The sequence below is a fragment of the Gamsiella multidivaricata genome, assembly GCF_025024155.1.
Source record: "Gamsiella multidivaricata strain RSA 2152 chromosome Unknown BC939scaffold_89, whole genome shotgun sequence".
NCBI classification, from domain to species: Eukaryota; Fungi; Mortierellomycota; class Mortierellomycetes; order Mortierellales; family Mortierellaceae; genus Gamsiella; species Gamsiella multidivaricata.
Genome location: NW_026251797.1, coordinates 1 through 22,043, shown reverse-complemented (window position 1 = coordinate 22,043; position 22,043 = coordinate 1). Strand labels below are relative to the sequence as shown.

At 48.0% G+C, this 22,043-nt stretch overlaps 10 protein-coding genes across 10 annotated transcripts; 3 read left to right on the top strand and 7 right to left on the bottom strand.

Moving 5' to 3' along the window:
- Positions 1 to 30: 30 nt before the first annotated feature.
- On the bottom strand, positions 31 to 1,075 carry BC939DRAFT_402400 (uncharacterized protein; the record flags this gene model as incomplete). The annotated part of the gene is made up of 4 exons (XM_051552678.1): positions 31 to 318; positions 432 to 569; positions 681 to 776; positions 890 to 1,075. Coding segments are annotated over 4 exons (708 nt in total), but the record flags the coding sequence as incomplete, so codon positions are not given.
- Positions 1,076 to 1,208: 133 nt separating this feature from the next.
- Positions 1,209 to 4,747, bottom strand: BC939DRAFT_485161 (tRNA synthetase class I; the record flags this gene model as incomplete). The annotated part of the gene is made up of 8 exons (XM_051559291.1): positions 1,209 to 1,285; positions 2,540 to 2,726; positions 2,829 to 3,085; positions 3,173 to 3,649; positions 3,738 to 3,849; positions 3,969 to 4,217; positions 4,311 to 4,426; positions 4,537 to 4,747. 8 exons carry the CDS (start codon positions 4,745 to 4,747, stop codon positions 1,209 to 1,211), a joined length of 1,686 nt encoding a protein of 561 aa, XP_051407678.1.
- Positions 4,748 to 5,107: 360 nt separating this feature from the next.
- Positions 5,108 to 5,540, bottom strand: BC939DRAFT_465313 (uncharacterized protein). Its single transcript, XM_051557489.1, has one exon. The coding sequence runs from the start codon at positions 5,460 to 5,462 to the stop codon at positions 5,307 to 5,309; it is 156 nt and encodes a 51-aa protein (XP_051407677.1). The 5' UTR covers positions 5,463 to 5,540; the 3' UTR covers positions 5,108 to 5,306.
- A 3,947-nt stretch (positions 5,541 to 9,487) lies between these two features.
- Positions 9,488 to 11,554, bottom strand: BC939DRAFT_465299 (eukaryotic phosphomannomutase-domain-containing protein). The gene is made up of 8 exons (XM_051557488.1): positions 11,522 to 11,554; positions 11,041 to 11,370; positions 10,821 to 10,932; positions 10,535 to 10,611; positions 10,338 to 10,429; positions 10,118 to 10,217; positions 9,937 to 10,012; positions 9,488 to 9,829 (listed from the first exon to the last, which is right to left on the bottom strand). Exons 2-8 carry the CDS (start codon positions 11,308 to 11,310, stop codon positions 9,612 to 9,614), a joined length of 945 nt encoding a protein of 314 aa, XP_051407676.1. The 5' UTR covers positions 11,311 to 11,370; positions 11,522 to 11,554; the 3' UTR covers positions 9,488 to 9,611.
- BC939DRAFT_465292 (Sec61beta family-domain-containing protein) lies at positions 11,521 to 12,234 on the top strand. The gene is made up of 2 exons (XM_051557487.1): positions 11,521 to 11,833; positions 12,054 to 12,234. Exons 1-2 carry the CDS (start codon positions 11,724 to 11,726, stop codon positions 12,139 to 12,141), a joined length of 198 nt encoding a protein of 65 aa, XP_051407675.1. The 5' UTR covers positions 11,521 to 11,723; the 3' UTR covers positions 12,142 to 12,234.
- Positions 12,235 to 12,300: 66 nt separating this feature from the next.
- BC939DRAFT_507219 (tRNA-splicing ligase RtcB-domain-containing protein) lies at positions 12,301 to 14,199 on the bottom strand (the record flags this gene model as incomplete). Its single annotated transcript, XM_051560863.1, has 4 exons — positions 12,301 to 13,269; positions 13,363 to 13,436; positions 13,541 to 13,887; positions 13,976 to 14,199. The coding sequence occupies 4 exons, from the start codon at positions 14,197 to 14,199 to the stop codon at positions 12,301 to 12,303; spliced, it is 1,614 nt and encodes a 537-aa protein (XP_051407674.1).
- Positions 14,200 to 14,583: 384 nt separating this feature from the next.
- Positions 14,584 to 16,034, top strand: BC939DRAFT_465288 (Mago nashi protein). The gene is made up of 5 exons (XM_051557486.1): positions 14,584 to 14,684; positions 14,856 to 14,974; positions 15,086 to 15,237; positions 15,579 to 15,704; positions 15,806 to 16,034. The coding sequence occupies exons 1-5, from the start codon at positions 14,653 to 14,655 to the stop codon at positions 15,818 to 15,820; spliced, it is 444 nt and encodes a 147-aa protein (XP_051407673.1). The 5' UTR covers positions 14,584 to 14,652; the 3' UTR covers positions 15,821 to 16,034.
- On the bottom strand, positions 15,992 to 17,011 carry BC939DRAFT_465284 (cytochrome b5-like heme/steroid binding domain-containing protein). The gene is made up of 3 exons (XM_051557485.1): positions 16,402 to 17,011; positions 16,227 to 16,295; positions 15,992 to 16,129 (listed from the first exon to the last, which is right to left on the bottom strand). Exons 1-3 carry the CDS (start codon positions 16,603 to 16,605, stop codon positions 16,055 to 16,057), a joined length of 348 nt encoding a protein of 115 aa, XP_051407672.1. The 5' UTR covers positions 16,606 to 17,011; the 3' UTR covers positions 15,992 to 16,054.
- Positions 17,012 to 17,916, top strand: BC939DRAFT_465280 (acyl-CoA N-acyltransferase). The gene is made up of 2 exons (XM_051557484.1): positions 17,012 to 17,517; positions 17,611 to 17,916. Exons 1-2 carry the CDS (start codon positions 17,101 to 17,103, stop codon positions 17,836 to 17,838), a joined length of 645 nt encoding a protein of 214 aa, XP_051407671.1. The 5' UTR covers positions 17,012 to 17,100; the 3' UTR covers positions 17,839 to 17,916.
- BC939DRAFT_465276 (microtubule associated protein-domain-containing protein) lies at positions 17,917 to 21,426 on the bottom strand. Its single transcript, XM_051557483.1, has 6 exons — positions 20,843 to 21,426; positions 20,560 to 20,736; positions 20,292 to 20,462; positions 20,059 to 20,208; positions 19,435 to 19,965; positions 17,917 to 19,340 (listed from the first exon to the last, which is right to left on the bottom strand). The coding sequence occupies exons 1-6, from the start codon at positions 21,179 to 21,181 to the stop codon at positions 18,024 to 18,026; spliced, it is 2,685 nt and encodes an 894-aa protein (XP_051407670.1). The 5' UTR covers positions 21,182 to 21,426; the 3' UTR covers positions 17,917 to 18,023.
- Positions 21,427 to 22,043: the final 617 nt, after the last annotated feature.

Genomic DNA, 22,043 nt, shown 5'->3' with positions numbered 1-22,043 from the left:
AAAATTACTGTACAAAAAACACGCTCTTTTTCATTGCTGTTTGGGACCGCCAGTGTTACTACTACTCTGGCTCTTTGCATAAATGTCGCGCTTCGCCCAGAACGTCGGCATCGCAATATTACGTCCGTTCGGATAAACACATTTGTCGACAAAGAAGCTCTGCAACTTGGACGTGATCAGATCCGTGACCTTTGGTACGTCCTCCAACTTTGTCCTGGCGCCTAGAAGCGATTGCACCCCGAATTCAAGATTGAAATCCGGGAGTGTTGATATTGAAATATGTTGTTGTCCGTCGATCGTGTTGAATTGCATCGTTATCTATTACAGAGTTGTCAAGGAAGGGGAGGCGAATTTGCTTGATTAGTGCGCAATATCCTCCTCGGGTATTCTCTCCGTCCATCGAATAAAAAAGCCGAGTCGAGTGGCCATACCGTTGCTTGGAATTTGATAACAGAGAGAACGAGTGACACTGGCAGGGCCGCTATCCTCGGCCGTGGCCAGTTGATCAGCACTGACGTCTCGATACCCAACATGATCTGGTCATTAAAGTCGATATCGATTTCCGCCCTCTGTATGAACATATAAATGGAGCAATTTGTTCTCTTGTCAGTTGAATCCGTTCATGGCCACCAGTTGTTGTCCAAAAATTCTCTTGATACTGCTGCATCCATGTTCCGTACCACAGTGCCAGCAGGATGATCTGCCGGTCTGATCCTAGCCCTGCTCAGGACCGGGAAATCCTCGCCGAGGTTGAGTTCTGTCACTCGAATATGTCCCTAATCGTATCATAAACAAAAGTCAGCCATCGTGGGTGTGAGCGAAAACTCTGCCGACAAACACATGTGCACAATTTGATGCGCTCTCCATGAAGTGAAGCACACGCCCTTACCACCCAGTCCGGCCTGACGCCCCCGTTCAATGCTTCTGCTAATGCCTTGATCAATCTGTTGTTCACTTTGGAGTCGTCTCTGTACTGAGCGATCGCCTGGGCCATCAAGACCGACATCCAATCGAGTGATTCGGGAGTATGGTCGTAGATATCGTAAAAGGTCTTGTTCAAGATTGTCGTTGTTGATGGAAGTGAAGGTTTTGTCGGGGGTGCTGGGATTACCACTCCTCTGTTTGAAAACGATCGGGGCTAACAGCGAGCAATGTCAATGATATACGGCAATTAGACTTGAGAGAAAAGGTACAGGTTGTGGGAGACCCTAGAACTGGATAGCAAAATGTAGAACAAGGCATCCTTTACCTTGCGACCGTATCGGACATCTTCGAGGAGCAAGTACTTGAAGCAGACAATGACGAGCAGGACGACACTCAATTGGCCGAGAAGGAGGCCGGTGGTGAAGGACATCCCTGACGAGTTGTGCTGTGAGGCCGAGACCCTGTCAAAGTGCTTTGCGATCTCGATCAGGTAGTCCTGACCGTCGGGTCCCAGGACCTGGACATGGTTTGCCATGGCGCTGCTGTCGAGAGTAAGGTTGTTCCTGTTCGTCCGCGAGGCGGTAAAGGATCTTTCGAGGGATGTGACGAGGAAGGAGGGTCGAGCGGACTTCTTTGTCAAAGACAAGGTTGATGGGGCATGGACGTCCTTTACTCTTCACGGTCGGTCTGCTGTAAGCATGCTGTGCAAAGCCGCATTTTTACCAGGGAGGACATAATACATTTCGATTTTCCGTGTTCTTTCCTTTTCCTTTCATTCGTTCGTCCGTCCCTTCCCACATCACTTTCTTTTTTTTTCGTGTTAAACGAATTTAAAGCACACCTCCACTTCACTCGTAAAAAGCTCTCTCTCTCTCACTCTCCCTCAACATCATGTCTGGTCGCGGCAAAGGAGGCAAGGGTCTCGGAAAGGGTGGTGCCAAGCGCCACCGCAAGATCCTTCGCGACAACATCCAGGGCATCACCAAGCCCGCCATCCGTCGTCTCGCGCGTCGTGGTGGTGTCAAGCGTATTTCTGGTCTCATTTACGAGGAGACCCGCTCCGTCCTCAAGGTCTTCCTCGAGAATGTCATCCGCGACGCCGTTACCTACACTGAGCACGCCAAGCGCAAGACCGTTACTTCGCTGGATGTCGTCTATGCCCTCAAGCGCCAGGGCCGTACCCTCTATGGTTTCGGTGGATAAATCGGTTGTCAAGTCCCAGTACAAGGTCGTCAAGTCAAATCCGCACTATATCGTTGTGACAAAGAACAAGTCAAGTCGTTTTATCTCTCGGCTCCTTTCGCTTTCAGCACCTTCCCCTTTGATTGTTTGTACATAACATTCGTTCTTCTCACGCGTAGCAAATAAAGAACCCTGCATTTGCAGAAAAAAAAAATCATCATGAACGCGCAAGCTCGCTAGCCCCAAAGACCCTGATACGACCCGATACTCAATGTTTACAATGCAAAATGCCTCTAATATGTATTTCAGCCGGATTCAGACTATGGCTTTTTTGCTTTCAACTGAGGAAACATGGGCGCACTGCCTGCAACGACGCGTCTCAATTCGGCCCCCGTCTCCCAGCCACGTCCAATGCGAGCAAACTCCCACGAACGTTCGTCTTTGCGAATGCCGAGCTGATCCAACATCTCTGAGGTCTTCGTGGGCATGATTGGCTGGAGGAGCAGTGCAGCCATACGCGTTGACTCCATGGCATACCACAGAACAGTATCCAGACGATCCTTGCTGGCTGGGTCCTTAACGAGCTTCCATGGCTCCCAATGACTAAAATGGGCGTTTGCCTGTATCAAATAATAGAACCAAACGTGATGATGTTAGTATAAACGCAATGTGGCGAAATAGACCGATCCGTACAGATACGTGAATAATGAAGGACATCATACCTCTGCAAGCATGTCAAAGATGGCCTGCGTGGCGTGTGTGGTTCTGTAGTTGCTCATGGCTTCGTCAACCATCTCTGGGAGCTGCTCCAATTTCGAGTGCAGAACCTTATCGCCAAAATTCACATTATCCATGGACGGACACGCAGGAACTGTTGACGATGGATTCAATGCCAGTGAACACGATCTACTCAATAGGTTTCCAAGCTGACCAGCAAGCAGTTTCCTGTATCTTTCCGTTACCAATGCAGACGAGTAATCTTTGCGGACGAAATTTCGAAAGCGTCAGTTCCCGTTCCTCATGGACATGGTGATAGCACTAATGTGTGTTTGGGTCGTGCCCTTACCTGCATCGTCAGCAAGGCCTCCGTCGTTCATCAAATAGAAGCGGATTGCATCCGTGCCAAACTCCTTCATGGCCGTGAAGGGATCAACGACGTTTCCAATACTCTTCGACATCTTCATCTTGCTCTGCGTCCAATGTGCATGCGCCACAATTCGTTTGGGTAGCGTCAACTCTGCGGCCATCAGGAATGCAGGCCAGTAGACAGCATGGAACCGCAGAATGTCCTTTCCGACCACATGGGCATCTGCAGGCCATCCGCAAACAGCCTTTTGTGCTTCCGAAATAGTGCTCCATGGGTATCCAGTAACAGTGAGGTAATTGGTAAGAGCATCCATCCAGACGTACATGACATGGCTATCGTCCCCGGGGATAGGAATACCCCAAGTCAACCTTGATCTGGGTCGTGAAACTGAAAGGTCTGAAAGTCCATTCCTGAGCCAGCCCTGAACTTCCTGATGTCTACTCTTCGGTAAAATGGCTATTCAAGCATGACGACGTGTTAGTTCCAACCTAAAGTCCAGAAAGTGACAGTAGAATTAGCGAAAATAGACAGAACTGGTACGTACTATCGGGATTCTGCTCTAGCCAATCAAGCAACCTGTCTGCGAAGGCACTCAGCTTGAACTTGTAATTTTCTTCCATCATCCACTCAACATGCTTCCCTGTTTCGATTGCGACCTAATTGGTTGATAAAATGTATGAGAATCTATGTCCGTGGACTAGAGGGAAACACTGTGCACAGAAGCTTGCCTTACATGGTATTTCTCTCCTGTTTTTTCGTTCATCTTTTCTTCCACCTGAGATGGCGAATAAAAAGCCTCGTCCGAGACCGAGTACCAGCCTTCGTGCTTGCCCTTGTAGATGTACCCCTTTGTCCATAACTGATCCCACAATTCCTTGACTGCATCTGCGTGGCGAGGCTCTGTTGTTCTGATGTATGTCGTATAGCTGACGTTGGCTGCATCGAATAGAGCCCTAAAATGCTGAGATACAGTGTCGCAGAGTACAATTTCTTTCACTCCTGCCTGCTCTGCCGCTTGTTGGATCTATCGATGCGCAAAGACATGATTCGTTAGTCAGTACAGTCTTGCTCGAATGTGATCGCCATGGTACATAACTGTATATATCAGCTTGCACACCTTGAGTCCATGTTCGTCAGTTCCTGTACTGAGCATCGCTTTGCAGCCCTTGAATTCCTGAAACCGTTTGAATGTGTCCGCCAGTACCGCCGAGTGCAGATGTCCGATATGAGGAACTATTAATTGATAAAGCGCGACCAAACCATAGCTCGTCAGAACAATGAATCATTCTATTGGTCAAGGTCAATTTGCCTCGCTTCCAGATAACCAGGATCCAATTCCATACCGGCGTTGACATAGAAAATGGGCGTTGTAATGTAGTACGGTTTTTCTGCCAGATCCGGCGAGGTGGTTTGAGTGCTGTAGAGGGCTGCATGTGGACAGATAAGAGCGCGCGCCTTGAGGAGCTGCAGGGTGGGATACCGTGGACTCGATAGTGTTCCTGCACCGCGTGCGCAGCGAGGCCATTGCCTCAGTAGGAATGTGGAGCTCGACATGGTCGAATGGTGAGTCGTGCCTTGAGAGCTGATCAGATCCCCCCGCCCTGTGAGCTCGAAGGCCCGGAATTCCCAGGGTTTGCCAATTTGAAGTATCAGGTGACATGTCGCGTCGACGCGAGAAACCTTAAGGCCGAGCACAGCACGTTGTCGCGTCTGACGCAGAACAGCGCAAACTATTCTACAGGAGAGCTTCATAAAAACAGTGACCATGACCTAGCTCACTGAATACTGCAGTTTTTGACGGGACTGACCAGACACAACGCGCGGAGTAATTACATGCAAGATCCTGTTTACACTGAACATCATCCGCTCAACAACTACTGATGGGACCTCTATGAAAAAAAAAAAAAAAAAAAAAAGCATGCGCGCATATGCCATCCACCCACCTTACGTCTCCTTCTCTCCCTTCCGAAGCCATCCCCATGTATCAGTTAGTTCGTCAGTATATTTAAGCAAATAAAATGATATTAGGTTTGTTCACAGCAGCCAGCAGTTCAGCAATAGCTTGGCATATCATCCCGAAGGGCAGATGTGTTGATACCGGACGTCTTTGTGGTCAGAAATATGGTCGCGCTGGTGATACTTGGAATAGTAAAGAGCCATGATATTTCATTGCTTCCCTTGAACATAATATAGGGCCAAGCTTACGCCAGACAAACGGGGTACACCAAATGAAGCCTGTATCAATGAAGTACCTACTGATGAACACCATAAAGAGGCTGTCTGCTCAGGGTATTATCCTCATTAATTGGATTCGGCCAACGAATTCAACAAAAAAGGATAGCAAGGCGATAGGTCCAGTTATCAAGCACAACAGTTGTGAAGAGCCCTCTTCCGATTCACCAGACGCACAGAAGCCGATTCTATTCCATAATCTTTACCCGAGCATTTGTATTATTTGCAGAGGTAGAATTCAAGGCCGTTGTTGCTGTTCTTCGTATAGTTTATTGAGGACTTTATTGAGGCTATTTTTATATTTTTCTTGATAGGGGTTTAAAGTACTTTGGCGGTTGTGTTTCCCCCGGTCACTCGCTTGCCTCGCTCTCATCGATACAGCAAACAATGTCTCTTATTTGTGAGTCAATAGAATTTCGGACTTCGGTATCGACCCAAATGCCGCCCTTTATCGTTTGGATGTCCTATTTGGCATTTCTTTGCATGTACTTCAAGTCTTGCCTCGGCCCGCGCCTTGTGTGTGTCGCAGCTATTGCAGCTAGCACTATTCGTTTTGCTTGTTGGTATTGATGGCTGCGATATCTTGCTGGCGCACTGACTTGGTTTTGTAAGCGTGAACTGGTACCACTTCAGTTGAGACTGCAGTTCTTGATGGCACTGCTATGAACGTCGCAGCCGGTGCTTGAGCAGTGGTCTACGAGCGACAGCTCTGAAGAGCGAGTCCTCATGTGGTGATTTGCCTTGACACCACTATGACATCGGCTTAGGGCCTCCTGGTCAGTGTTCACGATAAGAAGAATTATTAGCGAAGACATCGATGTGCAATACCATTGAAACATATCAGAGGAATGGTACTTACCTTGTTGGTTGCTCGAACCCGAGATGGACCTTGCACAACTCCCCAATGCCTCCCACGCGTGCCTTTTGTACTCCCTCTTGTACTCCCTCTTATACCCCTCTTGAACCCTTCCATTATTCATCGCCCGCACTCTTTTGCTTCTTCTCTCACCATTTTTCCTCATCGTTTATGACAATATCCCAACTCCCTCCCCCTCTTGTGCCCCGTACATATTGACCATCTCCGCAGAGGAGCCGAGCTCGCGACCAGCAACCCCCAGGACGCGGAAATTGCTGCTCTTCGGCTGAGAGAGGATGGTCTGCTGTGCGGCCCCAGTCAGCACTTCTTCTTGCCTTCCCCCTACCCCTTCCGCCACCGCCTTGAACCCATAGCGCACTCGCCTCTTTGCGTGTGTCCAGCACCAGGCTTGATTGGACTGGGGCATTTGCTGCGAGTAAACGGTGCATGGTTGCTGCCGCATCTCGCTTGAAGTAGAAGGGAGTGGGGGCTACAAGAAAAGTAGTTCAAAGGGGAGCAACAGTTAAGAAGCGAGAAACACACACACAGGTACCTGTTATCCGCAAGTACGACAGTAGGTAATGGCCGTCCATAATACCTTTATAAACTTCTGCTTCTTTCTCCTTGAAGGGTCTCAGTTGACAGGGTCAGAGTGCTATCGAGGCCGTTGTAGTCGAATGGCAGGTGCGGTGGAGTGGAGATTCATTCGCTCCCTGAAGAAGAAGAGAAAAGAAAAGCACGCTTAGAAATCAAGTGACGAACACCCTCTGGCGTCAGGCGCGGGCATTAATGCTGAGAAAAAAGGACGATGGCATCCATATTCACGAAAGGAAAATATCAGCAACTGGATCTCCAAAGCATACCTTTCTGAAGCTTCGCTGGCCACTGCGGTGATCCGCTGCAGCTGTGTGGCTACTGCAGCTCTTGGGTCACTGAGTCTGTGTCAGTCTCGCTCGAATAGCGAGGCAGAGACACTGATGGGCGAAGCAAAGTGCAAAACTGCGGAGTAAACAAGTGTGAGAAAAATGGAAATCACAGAGTGGGCTCAGGCACAAGCACAGCACTATCGTTAGACAGCAGCACCATGCAGCCAGGGAACAACAAATCGCAGTTCGCGAAGCAGAATGAACAGCTCCATTCACACAGTAACATACCTGAAAGACACCGAGGTGCTAATTGTATCATCGATAGATGGATGGATGGAGAGATGAGGGATGCTGTTTGTGCTTTTGGGAGGAAAATAAATAAAAACGACGCGTCACCGGGTCGCATCCTCATACAATATGTACGCATGCTTTTACGTACATGGCGCCACTCTTCGGATGATGGAAGTTGGCTGGCACTCCTCTGGCTCATGAAAGGGCGGGTGCTCCAGACGTATGAAGGTGCTGCCGTTGGTTTCTTACAACACCATGGCATACTATGCTTCAGATCAAAAATGTGATCATTGCCTGGCCTGTGCAGAATGGACAGCTCTGTCTTACAATGAGAGCGCTCAAGGTTCACACTCCTATTCGATATGGTCGGCTGCGTTGATTAGCTAACCGACTCTTGAGGACTCAGAGCAGTCGAAGAAGCAGGATGTCTGCAGCGCTGTTTCGATTATGTGTGTGCCAGGAGAACTTCTTCCTTGACCGCTGTAAAATACGGCTGGAAGTTCACTTCAATAGCATTACTGAATAAAAGTCATGCGCTGTCTCACTCATGCAAATTGACTGTTGTGCTTTTGAACAAAGGGTCCCACAATTGCAAATGGACAAACATGGTCCAACGGTTTGATCAATTGTTCCGAGTGACTAGCTCCTTCCCAGTATAAAAAGACCATTCTTCTCCCTTCTCTTCTTCCTCATAAATGGCTCAGACCTCTATGGTCCTAGACAATGGCTAGCGAAATGCAATGACCTTTTTGGTACGCACTCTTCCCCTGAAAGTCTCCAACGTTAACGTGACGCGCACTCTAATCCCCACACACAATGGGTAGACAGGGACACTTAATGATGGGGTTGGGCACGCGTACCTAGGAGCGAGCAGAAGCACCAGAGTTGTTGACCATCTGAGGATCGAATCGCATTATATCGCGCGGTAATGCGAACTAATTTTTGAAGGCCCCAAAGGGGGCCTTATTCTCTTTATTCTACAAAAAAAAAAAAAAAAAAAAAAGAAATCGACACAAGTGGGGGAAAAGGGAGCTCATGGGGAACAAGACAGAAGACTGATGCAACGCTCATGTTGCTTTCTGCATTCATCCTGAATCAGATCACCTCGCAACTTATACGGTACTCTATTGGGCGCAATTTATTCGATGTTCAGTACGTCGATACAGATGCAACGCCCAATGAATAAATTATTTGCGCACGAACGGGCCTTCAATGCAGCAGAGTGCAACAAATGCGTGCGCCGAACATGTGTCTCCTTGGCTTGTTAAATCCGGCAGGGAAGGAGTTGACAAGCACGCTAAAGACGCCTCTGACGATGGCGGAGTGATCCTTTCACCAGCTAGAGTGAGACCTATATCGCGGATGATTTTGAGGAGGTGCTGGAGTAGTTGGGTGACAGAGTGGGCTTTGAGGATATTTGAGGCACTATGGGTCTCCAAGATGAAAATGCCACGGAATTCAATAAACTTCTGTTGGTAAATACCTACTTCAGTTATTTGCTCTGTTGTATGCCTTTTGTCTTAGACAATCTCTCTGGTACTATCTTATTTCATGTAGGTTTGAGTGTCCCACAGAGTACTGTTCAGCCCACAAAAATTGCAACGGTCCCCACCAACAAGTCCACGTCCGAACTCTGGGAGTTTGTATGGAAACGCCGTCCTATCCGACGGGATGACCCCTGTTGCAAAAACCAGATAAGCGTCTGCAAAAGAAATTAAGCAAGCTAGCCACTCCAGGGTTCTAAAACCAAGGTGGTTGCGCCGTCCAAACCGTCAGCTATCGATGCAGATCGGAGATGTAACTATGAAGTCACCTTCAGCGTCCGAGAAGGTGATAGTTATGAAGACGGGGTATCAGAAGTATGGACCTTCATTCTTGATCAGACGGAAGAGTAATGTTGGGTTTTTATAGCGAGCCAGTATGGATGTTACACGATGCGTACTATTTTACGCGTCTTTTTCAGATGAATAAATAATATCATATTTGCATAGAAAACCGAATTGTTTTGAAGAACGCACACTTTCAGTTTTTTGAAAATCTCAAATGATACGCGGATATGACAAGTCTACGGCCCTTCTTTCAAGCAAAGAGATGAGAAGTATATTTTTTTTTTAAAAAAGCGGAAGATTACATTGGAAGTGGTGGTGTCTATGGTTGAAGTTATGTATGTACTTTAGAAGAAAAGTTCCTTCAAGATCCTCTCAGTATCTAGGGGGCTGTTGACAGCGTGACCGGTAACACGCGAGTCGCTGTAGATTTCATAGTCATTGCCGCCCTTGAAGGTCTTGTCACCAAAGAAGTGGACCGTCTTGAAGTTCTCGTGCTCGATGTGGCGGAGGCAGTAGGTCTTGTCCCATCCAGTTGGGAAGACATCGAACGAGATCTGGCCACCTGCAAATTCAGAATTCAGGCAAGTTTGTTAAGAGCACCGTTAGTATTTGGTTCTGATGTATATGCTCTTTCTTTTCGTTGTGCTATTTTGTTTCGTGGCTGCGTACCGATGGAGTAGGTGAGGCCGTAGTCGGGGAACTCATTCTGGAGAGCAGCGACAAACTTCTCGCGCAATTTGTGCTCCTATTGATCCATATGGTTATTAGAGTGTTAGTAGATCGAAGACATATCAGACCATATACGATCGGTCCTTTCTCGATAGTCGTGATTGAAGGGCAGTATACATACCAAATCGAACCTCTCGAACTCGTTACGCTCGGGATGGCTACAGTTTCGTCCGATGGGAGAAATGTTGATCATTCCGTTGCGGAACTCGATAAACGTACCACTGTAGAAAGCGAAAATGTGTAGAATGTCAGCTAAACCGAAAAGAAGGCAAGAAGAATCATAGACTGGAGAATACATTCTGCGCGAACAGGCGTTTTTTTTTTTTCCCCCTAAGACGTACCGCTTAACAGGGATATCCATATCGGCAATATAGCGAAGGACAAAGTTGACCAGCTTCTTGTAACGGTCCTCGCCCAAGTGACCAATGAAGCTCTATGATCGCATTGATACATCAAAGTTAGACTCTTTTTTTTTCTTATTCTCTCAAGACAAAACGAACTGGTCTTGATCTGTCAGAATAGGGTGGGAGTCAGTTACCTGAGAGGCGAGCTGGACACCCATCTTGTAGGCCGTCAGACCATTCTCTGAGAAGCAGTAATCAAAGTTCTGGAGCACTATTTTTCAAAGAGAGATGGACGACCAAGATTAGCGATCTATTATTACATTTAATTTTAGAGCACAGAGAGAGGGGGACGGCAGGAAGCAGTGGCCCAAAGATCGACTTCATTGTTCAACGTGTCAAAGATCAATTGGTCCAGCACAGAATTCCAACAAATAGACCGATACAGGTACATGAATGGCATGGATACGGCCGCTTACTTACCATTGGGACCAAGCTGCTCAACCTGCTTGCTGAGATCAGATCCGCCGACGAAACCGATAACGCACTTCTTGCGGAGCTCAACCAAAGTCTCCTCCATGGACTTTGTGATTTCCTGTGAGGGGCGAAAGATAAGAAAGTTCGTTTGGTATTAGCAATTGCATGTTCAATTGGGGTTCATATAGGACAGGAAGGGGAAACACGACCAAGGGGGGAGTTTTACCAAGCGAGCAGGGGTCAGAGTGCCGTCGACATCGAACAGGCAGATGGTGTCAGGATAAGTGCGATCAGCAAAGTTGGAGGCTGTAAGGTTGGCCATGGTTGATGCGCTATTAGAGTGAAGTTGATGAGAAAGGATGAAGCTGATGTGTGGAGAATACAAAAAGATGTGCTTAAATATCTGCGGGAAAGATATTGCCCAGGGGAACTGAAAAGGCGCGTTCTTATTGGCCCATGCCTCGAGCAGCGTTTTATTCGTTCCATCGTTCTTCATCCACTTTCTTTTTCATCCTTCCCTTTTACTCACTCACTCCTTCCTCATTTCCTCATAATGGTATGCAAGCCTGCGAACGATAACTTGGGCAATGACTATTTCTAGCAGAGCCTTCAAGCAGCCATGTTACTCAGCAGTGAAACCGCAGTACAGGATCAGATCTGGATAAAGATGATTAACATCCTATTCTTGTCCTCTCGTCTTTTCTTAGTCTGACTCTGCTCCATCCCCCAACCCCGCCGGTGCCTCTCCCCGCGCTGCCGCTGTCAGGTGCGTCCGGGCTGTCAGTCTTACTTTAAGGACCGATGCCTCGACTCTCGACGACTTGGAAACCTGTGTCTTTTGAATGAGCCTGATCAGCTAGAAGATCTGATGAGGCTAAACAGCGGCAACAACTCTTTGTTTCTTTCACAATGAATAGGAGACGCACGACTGCCTCCAAGGGCCAGACCTCCCGCGCTCCTGGTCCCAGCACCTCTGGAATGATGCGCATCTACACGGACGATTCCCCTGGTCTCCGCGTGTAAGTGCACTCTCTGCTTTGCTTTCAATGGGTCGCAATTGTTCAATCGGGAGGCGCGATATGCAGTCGAAGATGCTGGAGAGGTGTTACTGTGTCCGTCGACCACACATATCCCACACCTCTTTTGCCCATACATTTATTCTGTCTTCTACAACCGATTGGTTGGATCTTGGGGAGCAGCAATTGACTAATATCTTTCGTTTTTATTGCTCATGCTTAGTGACCCTGTCGTTGTCCTCGTTTTGTCCTTGGCCTTCATTGCCTCTGTCTTTGCTCTTCACATCTACGGAAAGCTGACCCGTGCTTAGACGCGGACACTACAAATTCTCTCTACCACAATCCCCGTGTATCATACAAACTTCAAACTTCAATAAAAAAAAAACTCCATGTTCTAATCACACGAATGAAAAACGCTGTTCGAGCGCTGAGCACTCCGCTGTGTATTAAGAATAATGTGTCTATGGTGTCTATGTGCGATTCTCTTTGCGCATCTTGTACGTGCAAATGGGACGGAGGATAGCCACGACCTTGACAAACGGTCCCAGATCGTCAATGATATCTGTGATCTCCTTGTAAGCACCCGGCTGCTCCTCAAACAACAAATCTGTATCTTCACAGATAACACTTGAACCCAGCTCGGTCGTCTGTAGTGCCGAAATTGATGCCTGTTTGGATGTCTGAGGTCGTTTCTGTAAGGCCTTGGCTCTGGGCAATAAGCGACCTGCTCCATGCGCGAGCGAGAATCCGTTCTTATCCTGATCACCCTCAGGAAGCACGAGGTACGAGAAATGACCGCGACTGCCCGGGATCACGACTAGTCCGCGATCACTGGGTGCGGCACCTTTGCGGTGGACCCAGCAGGGTCGTTCAGGATCGATGGACTCGATGAGTTTTTGTTCGACGTTGTTGTGCCAGATATCCAGGATTTTTGCCGCGTCCTCCTCGGCGTTCAGGCGGGTAAGCACGCGATGAGCGATGAGCTCGCGGTTGGTCTTGGCCCAGGCGCAGGCGAGATCGTGCTGCTTCAAATAAGTCTGACCGACGTCGGAATCGGCATCGATACCAAGATGCTTCTTCTCGGCCTTGGTCTGCATACTGTTGGAGAGTTCAAGGACATTTTGGCCAAACTTTCGAGAGCCAGAGTGGACGATAAGGTAGGTCTTGTCATCGGTCAGCCCAAAGGAGTCACAGAGTTCGAGATCGACGCGGTTTTCAATCACAACGAATTCCGCAAAGTGGTTTCCACCGCCCAAGGTGCCGAGTTGATCAAGATGGGCTTTGCCAGTCTCGGAATGTTCCTCGCCGAGTTGAGAGATGAGGAAGGCGTGAGGGTCGCCTTCTTTCCAGCGTCCTTCGAGGTTGTGAAGTTTGTCGACGATCTTTTGCGGTTTGATATTGGAGGAGAGCCGTGTTTTGTACACGGCCATTCCACACCCCTATAGTCGTATGAGATCAATGCGCTTTGCTGTTAGCTGACTTGGCATGGATCTCTTTTGTGCCTGAAAATAAAGTGAATACACAATCCTTACGATATCATTTCCGATCAGGGCTGGATAAATGAGTTTTTGGGTGATGAACGTTGCTCCAATGGGATATTGATTGCCTTTCATTTCATAAGTAACATTCCCGGGGAAAAAAGTGTCAGCTCGAGATTTGAACCGCGAAGTTTACATCAGGAGGCAAACAGTCGTGTTTTTTTCTCCTTACCTGGGTGGAGGTCAGGTTGGCCGATGACTCGACGCATCCCGGATAACATTGCTGTCCTATTGAGTTGTGAGTTTGCGTCCGGGTCGATATAGCTCTTCTTGGCGAGGATGGCGATGGTTGCAGATATATCACTGTCGAGCACAAGTGCGTCAAGGGCCAATGAGTCTGCTGCGGTAGTTGAATCGTTTTTTTCTTTGGACTCGGTAGATCCATTCTCGCCGGATGTTGTTGACGACTCGCCAGCTGTTTGTGCCGCTGTCGATGACGACGATACTGGTACTAGTGATGGCGCGGCTTCTGCCATAGTTTGTCCAATATATCCCTCCCCGCAAGACACGTAGATCAGACTAGAGCGCGCAGAAAGGAAACCGGTTGCGTTAATAAGACATTCTAAATGTATACTTTTCAAGCTGGCAATGACTTCGAGGAGAGTACCTATCCTGAGCAACTTTGCCATTGATCAGCCAGGCTGGATCGGTGAATTCGACTCCATGGTTCAGGTACAAGGTCTTTGCCTTCTTGAGTCGCAACTTGTTCTTAGCTAGGATAAGGATATCATTGATGGGATCGCCAGATCCAACGTCGTCTACTTTGAGAATGACTGCTGACCGTTGCGTCTGCTTTGCATTATTAACGAGTGTAAGGCGGATGGAGGGCATTTTTTTACGAGAGTTTAAAGGTGTATGTGACAAGGTATCGAGAGAGATGCTGGACGAAGAACGAGTAGAGTAAATGACCAGGGGAAGAAAGTGGGTAAATGGGTGAAGGAAGAAAGAAAAGAGCCTTTTTATATCAAATCAGAGGAGCAAAGCCCAAGGATGCACAGCTGCGGATGAAATAAAATACAACTGCGGTTCGGTTTGTTGCATCGGTGCGTCATGTCCCGCTGCACTGGCATGCAGAAAACTTAAAATGTCCTCGACCGCGGTTTGGTTCGAATGGATTTCCAAGCGGAAGCACTCGCTGACTACGTCATGGGAGGCCACTTCGCGCGAAGACTGCCTTTGAACGTAAGGGCATCAGCGACTCTTGAGCAAGCATCGAATCAGCTCCTCTCCCAAAGTCAAGCCGACCGCCTTCCAGCACTTCATCGGACAGTACACACATCCATCATGCCATCCGAGGAATTCTATGTGCGATACTAGTAAGTCAGGATAGCCTTGTCAGAGTTAAACTCATGGAACAGGAGGACGACCTCAAAAGAGTGGATCTCATGGTGGTCATTGAGGAGGCAAAGGCATGAAGACACAGACATAGCGCGTATCCATGCTTACCCTCAGACATCTACCTTTATTCACTATTTCTTTGACCATAGTTCGGGTCACCAGGGCCGATATGGACACGAATTCATCGAGTTTGAGTTCCACGCTGACGGACGTTGCCGATATGCCAACAACTCCAACTACAGGAACGACTCTTTGATCAAGAAGGAGAGTATGTGCTATTGTACCCTGTATCACTCCGTATCCTATGCTATAATCAATATCATCGGGATGCATGGACTCACTCTATGCTCTTATTTGTTACCAACATCGCTCGTTGCAGTGACTGTGAGTTCGTTGATGATCAAGGAGCTCAAGAGGATCATTGCGGATTCGGAAGTGATGAAGGAAGATGATCAGAAGTGGCCCAAGAAGAACGTCGTCGGAAAGCAGGAGCTCGAGATTCGCCTTGGCAACGAGCACGTTTCTTTTGAGGTAAAGTTCCAGCGAAATACCATCAGGATCATTCTACGATAGCTATGGGCAAGGATCATGGCAATGGAATTTTGGCAATAGAACATTTGCAGGATACGAGATGTCAGGGAACTGGACGGCATGGTTATAGTAACCAGTCAGCTGTTATAGGAATATAAGTGCATGGAACAGATCCAGTCTGACCATGTCCAAGGACACGGTTCGAAGAGTACATCGGGTTGACAAAGGACACTTCAGGAGTGGCGACCCAAGAACGCGGATAATTTTCAATGCTCATAAAAAACAATACAGGACTTTTTACTGATTTCGGATCAATTCTCTATTAATCATCACCCTACTAGACCGCCAAGATTGGCTCGCTTGTGGATGTGCAGGGAAGCGAAGATCCCGAGGGTCTCCGTGTCTTTTACTACTTGGTGCAGGACCTCAAGTGCCTAGTATTCTCATTGATCACTCTGCATTGGAAGGTAAGGCTGTCTATTCATTTCTTCGATGTGGCCACAGAGTTCTCTTTTACAGATGAGGCACAGTATTCATGTCTCTACTTCATATATGTGCTATCGTTTAGATTAAGCCCATTTAGATCAAATCGCAAGAACAGGAGCAATTGGGCTATGAACTCGAATAAAACAGCGCATCAACCACATACATTTGTCAAAGGCGTTGACCTCGCATGGATTTCCCCTGTCTTTCTATCACCGCTTAGCAGGAATGAAGAGCCACAGCACGTAGATCCAAAGTCTTCGCGAACCGATTTATTTCTTTTTTTTTTTCTTTTTTTTTTTCTTTTTTTTTTTCTATACCGATCTGGATTTCTTTACGCGTCGGCAGTTTTGCCAACAATAGGATAGCGCTTCTCGAAGAACGTGTACCAGTCATCCAGGGTCTTTCGCTATTTCAGATTAAAAGCAAAAAAGACATTAATGATCTATCATCACCAGCAATAGTCATCCTCACTCGCTGTTTTGACAACTCTAGTTGCTCGTTACCTCCTTCTCGTCCAAGCCGCTATAGTCGGCGACACAGTCCTCGACCTTGAGCGAACTCATTCCGAGTGCCTGTTTGTTTAAACACAGTGGCGTGATTAATGGATGGCCATATTTGAGCCATGCAAAATGCAAAACCATGTTTCCCACGGAATATTCTGCAGCGCATTTTATTTACCTTGGAGGCATCCTTTCCTGCGAAGCAATGGTATCCGCCCGATGGTCCATACATGGCCTTCTTGGTGGTGACATCAAAGACGGTACCCTTGATGGCTACATAGATAGGCTTGTCCTCATCGGCTGCGCCATCATGCTGTGCGAGCTCGTCCTGTGAGAAGATCCGGGACCAATTTGGTGGTGGCAATGGGCTACAGCGTGCCATATAAGATTTGTTTTTTTTACCAAATGGGAGGTTATTTGGGATGAACGGACTGATTCATAGAAAGCAGAATGAACAAGAGTGCAAAAGACATACGTAGAGGGAAGTGCGAATGCTTTGGGTTTCGGCGCAGCGGACTCGGATGCATCAGCGTCGGATGACTTTTTGTCTTGGCTGTTAAGGTCTGTAGTTTCTAATTGGTTGTCGTCCTCCTTCTTGCTTTGCTTTCGCTGGTCCTGGAAGAGGGTGATGAGGATTGCCAAGGCGACGGTGACAACGATCGTCGGAAGGGTGTGAGACTCCTTGAACAGGTTCTCCATGTACGTGTATATAGCCGACATGGTCGTTCAGTTGGATTAATATGCGTGGCGGGATAGGATGTGAAAAAGTCTTTGGGAGAAGAAATTTGACGTTGAGTGACATTGAAAGTGTCACAACATTCCAGTGTTTATAAAATGTAACCTTCTTCAGCTCGGTTTTCTTCATTCTTCCCACACTATGGCCGACAATACCGCCAGTAGCACCTCCAAGGTCGAAACCGCTCGTCTCTCACTTGACCCACCCTCGGCTGTGGACGATGCCGCCATGGGCGCTATGCTCTCGGACCCTGCAACGATGGTCCACCTCCAGTACATGGCCAAATCATGGCAAGGCGGTTGGAAACCCGAGGAATTAGTCGCGCGTCGCGAGAACCACATCAAGACCATGAACGATAAACGGGGATCGACATTTTATATCCACAACAAGTCCACAGGAGAGCTTGCGGGCGTCATGGGCGCTAATATGATCAATATGAAGGATCGCAATGCAACAGTTGGAATCATTCTCTCAAAGAAATATTGGTCCGGAGGATATGGCATAGAAGCGTTGTTCGAGCTCATGCGTGGGCTTTTTGAGGATCTGAAGTTGCACAAGGTAATACTACAAACTCTTGTGTTTGAAAAGGATCTCTGCGGAAAATGTACATTTTCACTAATCAACGAGCAACCTCTGGACGACAAACAATAGCTGCTTTACGAGACGACGGAGGCTAATGTGGGTATGCGCAAGTTCCTGGAAGAGACATGCGGTGTGCCGATGGCCTATATCCGCAAGGAGGAAGTATGGTGTCAAGCAACCGAGAAGTGGCTCTCTCTCTGGCAATACGAGCTCTTTGAGGATGATTGGCCCCGTATCCGTGCCATCTTGCTGGAGAACATGAAACGTGGTGCTGCGAAGCATGCCACCACTGCTTAAAGCTGCTTCTACCGCACCGGAAAACGAAATAAAATGCTTAGAAGACAAGATAAATATAGGTTTATTTACATGAAAACGAAGCGTAATGTACAGGATTGAAGCAGACAAAAAACACAAAGAAAAAAGATTGGTAACATTAAGTATAGAGTAGGATATCACAAATAGGAATGGCCTGGACAGCCACGTCAACAACCTCCAGACTTGATCTCAAATCCCGGCGCCTGCTTGGAGGATGGTGTAGAAGACGATGGCATCCTTTCGATTCGACAAGCCTCGCCATCACTGTTCCACGAATCTCTACTCGCTTCATGCTGCGTTTGTAGGGCGCTCGATGATGCTTCTGGAGCATTGACCTTTGATTGTTTCCTTGACCGTGGCGATTCGTCGTTGTCAGTCTCCCAGCCATCACTTTCATAATCCTGGCCATCCTGAACCTCCACGACCTCCACGGCCCTCCGTGGAGTCGAAAAGATCTTTTCAGCCTCAGATCGATCGAGTTCAATAACGCTGTCCTCCTCTTCTATGCTATCGTCCTCGATGCCCATCATTTCGTCATCAATATCATCGTCTTGCTCATCTGCTGCTCTTAGAAGCTGTTTCAGGAACCGATTTCCTTGCTCTGCCCCCTTTGCGGCTAGCTGTGCGGGGCCCAGTCTGTCTGCAGTCTTCAACACAAATGGAGACTCCATTGTTTGAAGTCGACTCTTTGCGGAGGAAATCTCTGCCTGAGGCGAGAGGCTTCTTGACTTCCTCCTGTGATCCTGACGGCGAATTCTTGTCGATCCAGATGGTGTATGCGACGGTGAGGAGAGATCAGCTGCAGTCCTCTTGAGTCGTCGTGGCGATAAAAGCAGCACTTCGTCTTCTTCTTGAATAGAGGATCGAGTGAGATCGAAACTGATAGGGTGGTTGATTCGAGGCCGCGTTGGCGTCGAGGGCTCTGCCTGGGTTTCAGTTGTGGCGGATGAAACTGAGATTACAGAATTGCTCCGTCTGACTTGTTCTCTGGTTGTCGACATCGCTGCAGGCCCAGAGCTGCGCATGCCGTTGTTCTTGGAGGTAGGGGTTGAGGGAGGTTTTGTCAAGGAAAACATTGTTGCTGGGGATTCGCTCCTAGAATAATATTTGACATCTTGTGCATAATGTCGTTGCGCCTGATGGCTCCGAGGTGAATAGGGGAATGGGATCGACCCTATAGCCGAGGTTAAACCTGTCTGGTGTGTTTGTGAGCGTGCTCTCGTGGGTGTAGTTGGCATGGCTGAGATGAACGACGATATAGTCCTAGTGTGTTGTGAACTGGGGGTTCCTGGCCGACTTGTTGGTATCCCGATCCGTTTAGAGGTGGGGGTCTGTGGGAGCGATACGCTGGTAGCAGGTGGATCAATTGAAGGAATAAGGCTTGTAGAAATATGCCGTGGGTGAGGCGATTGCGGTGCGACCTTCTTTGGGTTCTTAGAGCCATACCGCAGATCCCTCTGCAACATCAATTGCTTCCGTTGTTCCTGTATGTTCAGATATTTGAATAAAACGCAAATTAGAATAGCTTCTCCTCGACCACGTATTGAATGCGACAAGTCAAGGTCTTGGACGCCTTACCCTCCAGAGTCTCTCATTCTCTTTGCCTTCTCGTGCCTCTTGTGCGTGCTGCTTCATGGTGTTGATGTACTCCTCGCCATACACTAAGAAAGGTCGTCCTTTGTTCTGCTGCCACTCGTATAACGCATTTTCTAACTCTGATTCGACCTTGGGGAATTCTCGGGCTATCCGATTGCGGAACTTTTCTTCACGGAGTAGGCGACCGGGATCACGATGGAAGAGTCGCTGTGCATCCATAGAGCTGATCTCGAAGTTCCTGATATCGTCCAGCATTGCCCTATACTGCTCAATTGCGTGCAATATATGCTCATTATCCTGGACCTCCTGCTTTAGGCGTGCAACCTCGGCCTCATGGAGCGCGAGATTTTCATCCGTGAAATCCTCGTCAAAGAACGGTGAAAAATCCTGGCGTTGATCCGATGAGTAATACAATTTGTCCCATAGCTCATCTAGAGCATCTCTTTCCTCCATAATAAAATCCTCTAACTTTTGACTCTTCAGTTTCTCCAACCTGCTCATCTCCGCCTTGTACTAAGCAACGAAATATAGAACAGATCATTAATGATGGCTACGACCTGATGAGACTAATGAGCACAATGTCCACAGGCTTCAAGTACCACTTACGCCTCGGATCACATCCATAGTCAGCCCGACATGAGCAGTGAGAAACTCCTCGCGTTCATCTTCTTCGATCCTCAGTTTGTCCCAAAGAGAGGTGATCGTTGACATATGATCCTTAACAAGAGTTTCCCGTTTGGATCGTTCGTCTTCCAACTATGATATGGATAGGGTAGAAGATCAGTATGCATATCATCAGTGTGCACGAGCGATCGATATTGCAATTCCATCTGCATTACCATAGCTTGTTTCATTTCCAGCCGTCTCATAGCGTCGTCTGAGATAGGAATATCTCCTTGATCAGAATCGATAATCTCTCGCTCGAATCCATCCTGTGCTGTCAGTCCAAGTTCATTCCAGAGGTGTTTTATGGTAACGATCGCACTCTCGACGACCCCAATGCGCCGCTTCTAAAATTATAAAGAGCAGACAGGTAACATGCGTTAGTCTGAATTATCCTGATATAGCATCCATATGAAGTTAGGAGGCCAGGTAAAGACATCCTACCTGCTCCCTTTGACATGCGTCAATGTTGTCCGAGAACTGTTGGATAACGTCAAAGGTCACCGCCGCACCTTCCTCTGGATAAGGCCCAGGCTGAACGTACGTTGGTCCAAGAACAGTTGCGTATCCCGATAGTTCCCGATGGAGTGCCCTAATTTCTTCCAGCTTTTGATTGTAATGCTATGGCGGAGCGACATTTTCCTACATTAGCTGACACCGCCATCAAGTGGCGTCTGAAACGCTCAAAAGATCATAACAAGTGGTGCGACGTGGAAGCAGAACTCACCTCAAATATGTATGCATACTCCTCTCTAAGTAGTGAGTGTCGATCCCATAGAGCCATACCATGCAATGTTTCGGCCAGCTTTGTGATCCCCTCTTCGCCTTGTCCGACGAGTCCAGTCATGCGCCTGATATCGTCCATCATTTGTTCGCACTCCTGAACACGACGAGTCCTTTCCCGCTCAACGGTTTCGATATGCTGGCTGACGACGGTCATGAGATTGTCGAAGAGCGACTGACATTGCTTTACTTTCTCATCGTTTGGGGTTCCAATGTCAGCATAGAGGGACTCGAGGACCTCATGCTTGACTGCCAGCTCGGGCAGGAAATCATTCCAGGACATTCCACTGTTCCGTGGGCAGAGCTATGCGGGTCCTCTCCAGACTGTATTTATTTGTTATCGGCTCGTAGTCGGGTCGACGGCGAATAGTTGATGGGCGCAGAATTGATCGTGTAGGATGGATGTTGTGAGGCGATCTTTACAGGAAGGTGGAGCGCGCGTCGTCCTGAATAAACGTACAGAGAATTTTTTTCCTTTCCAAGGGGCAGGGCGTCTTTGCCTATTATTGAACCTTGCGCGTTCTGGGATATCGCCACCAAATTTGAACCCAGTGTTCCCATTGTCACACTTCACTCACACCCAACACGCAGAGGCAACAGGAGCACTCTAATCGCCGTCAACAGTCTTGCTATGGCATCATCTATAGCGACATCCTTGGGCACCCATCTGGCCCGACGATGTTCAACTCTCCTCGCTTAGGATCGTGTCTTTGTTTCCGCGCAGTCGGAGGTCGCGTCTTCCTTGCAACGCAAGCAACGACTCGGAGTCAGGGTGTTTAATTGTATCAATCAACATGGAGACGAACCCATATATGTACCAGTGCCTGTCCGCACTGTGGAAGTCCGTGCAGATTTCCCTGGTCTTCCCACGAATGATCACTGAGATGTGACTTAAAATGATCCCTTCTTTTCGCACGCATTTATCCTTCGCTCATTCCTTGCTTCCCCATCCCACTCCCTGTGCCCTCATTCATATTCTCATTCCATCCCATAGAAACGCACCACATAGAGAAAAAATGCTAAAAACAGAAGGCAAGAACAGTATTCGTGTCTGTATCGACCGAGGCGGCACCTTCACAGACTGTGTCGCCTCTATTCCCGTCGCTGTCTCAGAGGAGCATCCCACCGGACGCAAGGAGATTGTT

Coding starts and splice junctions, on each gene's coding strand:
- BC939DRAFT_465313 (XM_051557489.1), bottom strand. CDS start 5,462: ATGGTGTTCATCAGTAGGTACTTCATTGATACAGGCTTCATTTGGTGT.
- BC939DRAFT_465299 (XM_051557488.1), bottom strand. CDS start 11,310: ATGAAGAACGATGGAACGAATAAAACGCTGCTCGAGGCATGGGCCAAT. Junction 10,933..11,040: donor CTCTGACCCCTGCTCGCTTG/GTAAAACTCCCC, acceptor CGCCCCTCACAG/GAAATCACAAAGTCCATGGA. Junction 10,013..10,117: donor AGTTCGAGAGGTTCGATTTG/GTATGTATACTG, acceptor ATGGATCAATAG/GAGCACAAATTGCGCGAGAA.
- BC939DRAFT_465292 (XM_051557487.1), top strand. CDS start 11,724: ATGAATAGGAGACGCACGACTGCCTCCAAGGGCCAGACCTCCCGCGCT. Junction 11,834..12,053: donor GATTCCCCTGGTCTCCGCGT/GTAAGTGCACTC, acceptor GCTCATGCTTAG/TGACCCTGTCGTTGTCCTCG.
- BC939DRAFT_465288 (XM_051557486.1), top strand. CDS start 14,653: ATGCCATCCGAGGAATTCTATGTGCGATACTA. Junction 14,975..15,085: donor CTCTTTGATCAAGAAGGAGA/GTATGTGCTATT, acceptor CGCTCGTTGCAG/TGACTGTGAGTTCGTTGATG. Junction 15,238..15,578: donor ACGAGCACGTTTCTTTTGAG/GTAAAGTTCCAG, acceptor TCACCCTACTAG/ACCGCCAAGATTGGCTCGCT.
- BC939DRAFT_465284 (XM_051557485.1), bottom strand. CDS start 16,605: ATGGCACGCTGTAGCCCATTGCCACCACCAAATTGGTCCCGGATCTTC. Junction 16,296..16,401: donor CAGGAAAGGATGCCTCCAAG/GTAAATAAAATG, acceptor TTAAACAAACAG/GCACTCGGAATGAGTTCGCT. Junction 16,130..16,226: donor GCGGCTTGGACGAGAAGGAG/GTAACGAGCAAC, acceptor AATCTGAAATAG/CGAAAGACCCTGGATGACTG.
- BC939DRAFT_465280 (XM_051557484.1), top strand. CDS start 17,101: ATGGCCGACAATACCGCCAGTAGCACCTCCAAGGTCGAAACCGCTCGT. Junction 17,518..17,610: donor AGGATCTGAAGTTGCACAAG/GTAATACTACAA, acceptor GACAAACAATAG/CTGCTTTACGAGACGACGGA.
- BC939DRAFT_465276 (XM_051557483.1), bottom strand. CDS start 21,181: ATGTCCTGGAATGATTTCCTGCCCGAGCTGGCAGTCAAGCATGAGGTC. Junction 19,966..20,058: donor CTATGGATGTGATCCGAGGC/GTAAGTGGTACT, acceptor TTCGTTGCTTAG/TACAAGGCGGAGATGAGCAG. Junction 19,341..19,434: donor AGAATGAGAGACTCTGGAGG/GTAAGGCGTCCA, acceptor CTGAACATACAG/GAACAACGGAAGCAATTGAT.